Genomic DNA, 10,000 nt, shown 5'->3' with positions numbered 1-10,000 from the left:
CCTTCATTCTACTTCTACTCTCATTCTCTCTCTCTCTCTCTCTCTCTCTCTCTCTCTCTCTCTCTCTCTCTCTCTCTCTCTCTCTCTCTCTCTCTCTCTCTCTCTCTCTCTCTCTCTCTCTCTCTCTCTCTCTCTCTCTCTCTCTCTCTCTCTCTCTCTCTCTCTCTCTCTCTCTCTCTCTCTCTCTGACTCCAACCTAAGTGTATGTAAACTGTATATATATATACAGTTGAAGTCGGAAGTTTACATACACTTAGGTTGGAGTCATAAAAACGTATTTATCAACCACTCCACAAATGTCTTGTTAATTAACAAATTATAGTTTTGGCAAGTCGGTTAGGACATCTACTTTGTTCATGCCACAAGTAATTCTTCCAACAATTGTTTACAGACAGATTATTTCACTTATAATTCACTGTATCACAATTCCAGTGGGTCAAAAGTTTACATACATTAGGTTGACTGTGCCTTTAAACAGCTTGGAAAAATACAGAAAATTATGTCATGACTTTAGAAGCTTCTGATAGGCTAATTGACATAATTTGAGTCAATTGGAGGTGTACCTGTGGATGTATTTCAAGGCCTACCTTCAAACAGTGCTTGACATCACGGGAAAATCAGAAGAAATCAGCCAAGACCTCAGAAAAAAATGGTAGACCTCCACAAGTCTGGTTCATCCTTGGGAGCAATTTCCAAATGCCTGAAGGTACCAGGTTCATCTGTACAAACAATAGTATGGAACACCATGGGACCACGAAGCCTTCATATCGCTCAGGGAGAAAATCCCAGAACAACAGCAAATGACCTTGTGAAGATGCTGGAGGAAACAGGTATAAAAGTATCTATATCCACAGTAAAACGAGTCCTATATCAACATAACCTGAAAGGCCGCTCAGCAAGAAAGAAGCCACCACCATAAAAAAAGCCAGACTACGGTTTGCAACTGCACATGGGAACAAAGATCATACTTTTTGGAAAAATGTCCTCTGATGAAACAAAAATAGAACTGTTTGGCCATAATGACCATCATTATGTTTGGAGGAAAAAGGGGGAGGCTTGCAAGCCGAAGAACACCATCCCAACCGTGAAGCACGGGGGTGGCAGCATCATGTTGTGGGGGTGCTTTGCTGCAGGAGGGACTGGTGAACTTCACAAAATAGATGGCATCATGAGGAATGAAAATTATGTGGATATATTGAAGCAACATCTCAAGACATCAGTCAGGAAGTTAAAGCTTGGTCGCAAATGGGTCTTCCAAATGGACAATGACCCCAAGTGTACTTCCAAAGTTGTGGCAAAATGGCTTAAGGACAACAAAGTCAAGGTATTGAAGTGGCCATCACCAAGCCCTGACCTCAATCCTATAGAACATTTGTGAGCAGAACTGAAAAAGTGTGTGCGAGCAAGGAGGCCTACAAACCTGACTCAGTTACACCAGCTCTGTCAGGAGGAATGGGCCAAAATTCACCCAACTTATTGTGGGAAGCTTGTGGAAGGCTACCCGAAACGTTTGACCCAAGTTAAACAATTTAAAGACAATGCTACCAAATACTAATTGAGTGTATGTAAACTTCTGACCAACTGGGAATGGGATGAAAGAAATAAAAGCTGAAATAAATCATTCTCGCTACGATTATTCTGACATTTCACATTCTTAAAATAAAGTGGTGATCCTAACTGACCTAAGACAGGGAATGTTTACTATGATTAAATGTCAGGAATTGTGAAAAACTGAGTTTAAATGTATTTGGCTACGGTGTATTTAAACCTCCGACTTCAACTGTGTATGTATATATATATTTAATGTGAGGCTAAAGCAGGCTCAGTCAACTGGACAAACTGCTTATGAATTAACCAACACACAAGGAAATCATACAAGATGAATCGAAAGCGGATCTCTAGGAGATGGGATGAGAGAAATACAGAGAGAGAGAGGGTGAGGGAGGGAGAGAGAGAGAGAAAGCAAGAGAGAGAGAGAGAGAGAGAGAGAGAGAGAGAGAGAGAAAGCAAGAGAGCGTGAGAAAGCAAGAGAGAGAGAGAGGGGGGGGTGAATGTCATGAGTTTGGGATGACGCTTAAGGGAATGAGGATGTTTATGAACTTTGTTTTATTTTCAACTTCCCCTCTTTCCCTCCCTCCCTCCCTCCCTCCCTCCCTCCCTCCATCCATCCATCCATCCCTCCCTCCCTCCCTCCCTCCCTCTCTACGCAATCACGATTCTAATCAGAGACAAAGACAGTCATGCAGGACAAAATGATTGACATGAATATGCAATGAAGAACCTCTTATTAAGCTGATGAAAATAACAACGTTTTTGTCTGTGTCTGTGTGGTGTGTGGCGTGTATGTCTGTGTGGTGTGTGTATGTGTGGTATGTGGTGTGTGTGTATCTCTGTGGTGTGTGGCGTGTATGTCTGTGTGGTGTGTGTATGTGTGGTATGTGGTGTGTGTGTATCTCTGTGGTGTGTGGCGTGTATGTCTGTGTGGTGTGTGTATGTGTGGTATGTGGTGTGTGTGTATCTCTGTGGTGTGTGGCGTGTATGTCTGTGTGGTGTGTGTATGTGTGGTATGTGGTGTGTGTGTATCTCTGTGGTGTGTGGCGTGTATGTCTGTGTGGTGTGTGTATGTGTGTTATGTGGTGTGTGTGTCTGTGTGGTGTGTGGTGTTTATGTCTGTGTGGTGTGTGTATGTGTGGTATGTGGTGTGTGTGTGTCTGTGTGGTGTGTGGATGTGTGCCATGTGGTGTGTCTGTGTCTGTGTGTGTGTTTGTGTGTGGTATGTGGTATGTGTGTGTCTGTGTGGTGTGTGAATGTGTGGTATGTGGTGTGTGTGTGTGTCTGTGTGGTGTGTATGTGTGTGTGTGTGTGTGTGTGTGTGTGTGTCTGTGTGGTGTGTATATGTGTGTGTGTGTGTGGGGGGTTGTCACTAGAGCAGACACAGGAGATGGACTGTGCCCACTGAGATCTGACAGCAGAGTCAAGGCTGTTTAACTGGTGATTTGACACCTGCTCCTCTTCTATCACCTCTCTCTGTCTCTACACACACACACACACACACACACACACACACACACACACACACACACACACACACACACACACACACACACACACACACACACACACAGACACACACAGACGTGTGTTCAGAGGAGGAGAACATACCTTGTTGATGGGTTCCAACTGTCATTTTTCCCAGTGAGGAGGAACAGTGGATTGTGGGCCGTTGGAGGACCAGGGAGGAGACAGGAAAGAGGGACTTTAGAAACGACGTTTGGTGTTTCAGTTCATTATGATTCATATTAGCATTTACCAACAACAGCTACTCTTCCCATAACCTCCCGAGGTTCAAAACCCAACACAATACAAAAACAATAGGCTGCGTTCATTAGTCCATACCGCAGCAAAACACTTTGCAACTGTTTCTTATTATACAAATTCAGGGGTTTATTCACTAGGAATCAAATGGAACGAAGCCACCCTGAAAGCTCTCATTTTCGTTGCAAAAACGTTGTCCTTAGCGAAACGGTTTTATTAGGGTTTGCTACGGTGTGCACTAATGAATACACCCCAGGTTAGTCCCTCCTCTTTTCTTTCCTTTTTGTTCCCGTGAATTTTAATTTATTTAACTAGGTAAGTCAGTTAAGAACAAATTATTATTTACAATGACGGCCTACCCCGGCCAAACCCGGGCGACGCCGGGCTAAATGTGCGCCGCCTTATGGAACTCCCAATCACGGGCCGGTTGTGATACAGCCTGGAATCGAACCAGGGTGTCTGTAGTGAGGTCTCTTCGAACAGGTTCATTGGATCAGTCTAAAACGTTGTTTATACACTGCTGCCATCTAGTGGCCACAATCTAAATTGCGCCTGGGCTGGAATAATACATGATGGCCTTTCTCTTGCATTTCAAAGAAGATGGTACAAAAAAAAATACAAAAGAACGGTTGTTTTTTTCTTTGTATTATCTTTTACCAGATCTAATGTGTTATATTCTCCTACATTAATTTCACATTTTCACAAACTTCAAAGTGTTTCCTTTCAAATGGTACCAACAATATGCATATCCTTGCTTCAGGTCCTGAGCTACAGAAGTTAGAATTGGGTATGTCATTTTAGGCCAAAATAAAAATTTAAATGGCGGATCCTTAGGTTTCAACTATGCAAGTTGGTTAAGAACAAATTCTTATTTACAATGACGGCCTACACCTGCCAAACCCAGACGACGCAGGGCCAATTGTTCACCGCCCTATGGGACTCGCAATAACAGCCAGTTGTGATACAGCCTGGAATCGAACCAGGGTGTCTGTAGTGACACCTCAAGCACTGAGACACAGTGCTTAAGACCGCTGCGCCACTCGGGAGCCTGTTCAATCCTTGGAGCTCCTCATCGGTGTAATGTTGGGTAGCCTACCTGTTAAATGTAGTTATTTAATGTTGGGTAGCCTACCTGTTAAATGTAGTTAAGTAATGTTAGGTAGCCTACCTGTTAAATGTAGTTAAGTAATGTTGGGTAGCCTACCTGTTAAATCTAGTTAGGTAATGTTAGGTAGCCTACCTGTTAAATGTAGTTAAGTAATGTTGGGTAGCCTACCTGTTAAATGTAGTTATTTAATGTTAGGTAGCCTACCTGTTAAATGTAGTTATTTAATGTTGGGTAGCCTACCTGTTAAGTAATGTTGGGTAGCCTACCTGTTAAATGTAGTTATTTAATGTTAGGTAGCCTACCTGTTAAATGTAGTTATTTAATGTTAGGTAGCCTACCTGTTAAATGTAGTTATTTAATGTTAGGTAGCCTACCTGTTAAATGTAGTTATTTAATGTTAAGTAGCCTACCTGTTAAGTAATGTTAGGTAGCCTACCTGTTAAATGTAGTTATTTAATGTTAGGTAGCCTACCTGTTAAATGTAGTTATTTAATGTTAGGTAGCCTACCTGTTAAGTAATGTTAGGTAGCCTACCTGTTAAATGTAGTTAAGTAATGTTGGGTAGCCTACCTGTTAAATGTAGTTATTTAATGTTGGGTAGCCTACCTGTTAAATGTAGTTATTTCATGTTAGGTAGCCTACCTGTTAAATGTAGTTATTTAATGTTGGGTAGCCTACCTGTTAAATGTAGTTATTTAATGTTAAGTAGCCTACCTGTTAAGTAATGTTAGGTAGCCTACCTGTTAAATGTAGTTATTTAATGTTAGGTAGCCTACCTGTTAAATGTAGTTATTTAATGTTAAGTAGCCTACCTGTTAAGTAATGTTAGGTAGCCTACCTGTTAAATGTAGTTAAGTAATGTTGGGTAGCCTACCTGTTAAATGTAGTTATTTAATGTTGGGTAGCCTACCTGTTAAATGTAGTTATTTCATGTTAGGTAGCCTACCTGTTAAATGTAGTTATTTAATGTTGGGTAGCCTACCTGTTAAATGTAGTTATTTCATGTTAGGTAGCCTACCTGTTAAGTAATGTTAGGTAGCCTACCTGTTAAATGTAGTTATTTAATGTTAAGTAGCCTACCTGTTAAGTAATGTTAGGTAGCCTACCTGTTAAATGTAGTTAAGTAATGTTAGGTAGCCTACCTGTTAAATGTAGTTAAGTAATGTTGGGTAGCCTACCTGTTAAATGTAGTTATTTAATGTTGGGTAGCCTACCTGTTAAATGTAGTTAAGTAATGTTGGGTAGCCTACCTGTTAAATGTAGTTAAGTAATGTTAGATAGCCTACCTGTTAAATGTAGTTAAGTAATGTTAGGTAGCCTACCTGTTAAATGTAGTTAAGTAATGTTAGGTAGCCTACCTGTTAAATGTAGTTAAGTAATGTTAGGTAGCCTACCTGTTAAATGTAGTTAAGTAATGTTGGGTAGCCTACCTGTTAAATGTAGTTATTTAATGTTGGGTAGCCTACCTGTTAAATGTAGTTAAGTAATGTTGGGTAGCCTACCTGTTAAATGTAGTTAAGTAATGTTAGGTAGCCTACCTGTTAAATGTAGTTAAGTAATGTTGGGTAGCCTACCTGTTAAATGTAGTTAAGTAATGTTAGGTAGCCTACCTGTTAAATGTAGTTAAGTAATGTTGGGTAGCCTACCTGTTATTTAATGTTGGGTAGCCTACCTGTTATTTAATGTTGGGTAGCCTACCTGTTAAATGTAGTTAAGTAATGTTGGGTAGCCTACCTGTTAAATGTAGTTAAGTAATGTTGGGTAGCCTACCTGTTATTTAATGTTGGGTAGCCTACCTGTTATTTAATGTTGGGTAGCCCACCTGTTTAATGTAGTTATTTAATGCTACCTGTTGAAGTTCTGAGTGGGCGTCGGCTCGTGCCAGTAGAACTTCCAATGTGTAGACGTGACCTTCTCGCCAAGACGCCAATGAATGAGACCAATGTGAAATAATTAAATGAAGTTCTTTAAGGAAACCGTTTCTTTTGTTTGTGATTATGTCTGTACGTCTATTATTATACGTTGTGATGAAGGATGTGTACGTCTATTATTATACGTTTTCATGAAGGATGTTTACGTCTATTATTACACGTTGTGATGAAGGATGTGTACGTCTATTATTATACGTTGTGATGAAGGATGTGTACGTCTATTATTATACGTTGTGATGAAGGATGTGTACGTCTATTATTACACGTTGTGATGAAGGATGTGTACGTCTATTATTACACGTTGTGATGAAGGATGTGTACGTCTATTATTATACGTTGTGATGAAGGATGTGTACGTCTATTATTACACGTTGTGATGAAGGATGTGTTCGTCTATTATTATACGTTGTGATGAAGGATGTGTACGTCTATTATTATACGTTGTGATGAAGGATGTGTACGTCTATTATTACACGTTGTGATGAAGGATGTGTACGTCTATTATTATACGTTGTGATGAAGGATGTGTACGTCTATTATTATACGTTGTGATGAAGGATGTGTACGTCTATTATTATACGTTGTGATGAAGGATGTGTACGTCTATTATTACACGTTGTGATGAAGGATGTGTACGTCTATTATTATACGTTGTGATGAAGGATGTGTACGTCTATTATTACACGTTGTGATGAAGGATGTGTACGTCTATTATTACACGTTGTGATGAAGGATGTGTACGTCTATTATTATACGTTGTGATGAAGGATGTGTACGTCTATTATTATACGTTGTGATGAAGGATGTGTACGTCTATTATTATACGTTGTGATGAAGGATGTGTACGTCTATTATTACACGTTGTGATGAAGGATGTGTACGTCTATTATTATACGTTGTGATGAAGGATGTGTACGTCTATTATTACACGTTGTGATGAAGGATGTGTACGTCTATTATTATACGTTGTGATGAAGGATGTGTACGTCTATTATTACACGTTGTGATGAAGGATGTGTACGTATTATTACACGTTGTGATGAAGGATGTGTACGTCTATTATTATACGTTGTGATGAAGGATGTGTACGTCTATTATTATACGTTGTGATGAAGGATGTGTACGTCTATTATTACACGTTGTGATGAAGGATGTGTACGTCTATTATTACACGTTGTGATGAAGGATGTGTACGTCTATTATTACACGTTGTGATGAAGGATGTGTACGTCTATTATTATACGTTGTGATGAAGGATGTGTACGTCTATTATTATACGTTGTGATGAAGGATGTGTACGTCTATTATTACACGTTGTGATGAAGGATGTGTTCGTCTATTATTACACGTTGTGATGAAGGATGTGTACGTCTATTATTACACGTTGTGATGAAGGATGTGTACGTCTATTATTACACGTTGTGATGAAGGATGTGTTCGTCTATTATTACACGTTGTGATGAAGGATGTGTACGTCTATTATTATACGTTGTGATGAAGGATGTGTACGTCTATTATTACACGTTGTGATGAAGGATGTGTACGTCTATTATTACACGTTGTGATGAAGGATGTGTTCGTCTATTATTACACGTTGTGATGAAGGATGTGTTCGTCTATTATTACACGTTGTGATGAAGGATGTGTACGTCTATTATTATACGTTGTGATGAAGGATGTGTACGTCTATTATTACACGTTGTGATGAAGGATGTGTACGTCTATTATTACACGTTGTGATGAAGGATGTGTTCGTCTATTATTATACGTTGTGATGAAGGATGTGTACGTCTATTATTATACGTTGTGATGAAGGATGTGTACGTCTATTATTACACGTTGTGATGAAGGATGTGTACGTCTATTATTATACGTTGTGATGAAGGATGTGTACGTCTATTATTACACGTTGTGATGAAGGATGTGTACGTCTATTATTACACGTTGTGATGAAGGATGTGGGAATCTATTATTATACGTTGTGATGAAGGATGTGTTCGTCTATTATTACACGTTGTGATGAAGGATGTGTACGTCTATTATTACACGTTGTGATGAAGGATGTGTACGTCTATTATTACACGTTGTGATGAAGGATGTGGGAATCTATTATTATACGTTGTGATGAAGGATGTGTTCGTCTATTATTACACGTTGTGATGAAGGATGTGTACGTCTATTATTATACGTTGTGATGAAGGATGTGTTCGTCTATTATTACACGTTGTGATGAAGGATGTGTACGTCTAGTATTATACGTTGTGATGAAGGATGTGTTCGTCTATTATTACACGTTGTGATGAAGGATGTGTACGTCTATTATTACACGTTGTGATGAAGGATGTGTTCGTCTATTATTACACGTTGTGATGAAGGATGTGTTCGTCTATTATTACACGTTGTGATGAAGGATGTGTACGTCTATTATTATACGTTGTGATGAAGGATGTGTACGTCTATTATTACACGTTGTGATGAAGGATGTGTACGTCTATTATTACACGTTGTGATGAAGGATGTGTTCGTCTATTATTATACGTTGTGATGAAGGATGTGTACGTCTATTATTATACGTTGTGATGAAGGATGTGTACGTCTATTATTACACGTTGTGATGAAGGATGTGTACGTCTATTATTATACGTTGTGATGAAGGATGTGTACGTCTATTATTACACGTTGTGATGAAGGATGTGTACGTCTATTATTACACGTTGTGATGAAGGATGTGGGAATCTATTATTATACGTTGTGATGAAGGATGTGTTCGTCTATTATTACACGTTGTGATGAAGGATGTGTACGTCTATTATTACACGTTGTGATGAAGGATGTGTACGTCTATTATTACACGTTGTGATGAAGGATGTGGGAATCTATTATTATACGTTGTGATGAAGGATGTGTTCGTCTATTATTACACGTTGTGATGAAGGATGTGTACGTCTATTATTATACGTTGTGATGAAGGATGTGTTCGTCTATTATTACACGTTGTGATGAAGGATGTGTACGTCTAGTATTATACGTTGTGATGAAGGATGTGTTCGTCTATTATTACACGTTGTGATGAAGGATGTGTACGTCTATTATTACACGTTGTGATGAAGGATGTGTACGTCTATTATTATACGTTGTGATGAAGGATGTGTACGTCTATTATTACACGTTGTGATGAAGGATGTGTTCGTCTATTATTATACGTTGTGATGAAGGATGTGTACGTCTATTATTATACGTTGTGATGAAGGATGTGTACGTCTATTATTATACGTTGTGATGAAGGATGTGTACGTCTATTATTATACGTTGTGATGAAGGATGTGTACGTCTATTATTATACGTTGTGATGAAGGATGTGTACGTCTAGTATTATACGTTGTGATGAAGGATGTGTACGTCTATTATTATACGTTGTGATGAAGGATGTGTACGTCTATTATTACACGTTGTGATGAAGGATGTGTACGTCTATTATTATACGTTGTGATGAAGGATGTGTACGTCTATTATTACACGTTGTGATGAAGGATGTGTACGTCTATTATTATACGTTGTGATGAAGGATGTGTACGTCTATTATTACACGTTGTGATGAAGGATGTGTACGTCTATTATTACACGTTGTGATGAAGGATGTGGGAAT

General features: G+C 39.0%; 1 protein-coding gene across 1 annotated transcript in view; it reads right to left on the bottom strand.

Annotated features, from left to right (window-relative positions):
• LOC139422534 (synaptotagmin-17-like) overlaps positions 1-10,000 on the bottom strand; it is a 47,838-nt gene that overhangs the window by 28,261 nt on the left and 9,577 nt on the right. Inside the window, exon 2 of the mRNA XM_071173691.1 lies at positions 3,163-3,180. Coding sequence (XP_071029792.1) covers positions 3,163-3,180 — 18 coding nt within the window. The remainder of the gene's footprint in view (positions 1-3,162; positions 3,181-10,000) is intronic.

The sequence above is a fragment of the Oncorhynchus clarkii genome, chromosome 12 (assembly GCF_045791955.1).
Source record: "Oncorhynchus clarkii lewisi isolate Uvic-CL-2024 chromosome 12, UVic_Ocla_1.0, whole genome shotgun sequence".
Taxonomy (NCBI): Eukaryota; Metazoa; Chordata; class Actinopteri; order Salmoniformes; family Salmonidae; genus Oncorhynchus; species Oncorhynchus clarkii.
The sequence above is the reverse complement of the archived record's forward strand: the minus strand, read 5'-3'. Positions and strand labels throughout refer to the sequence as shown.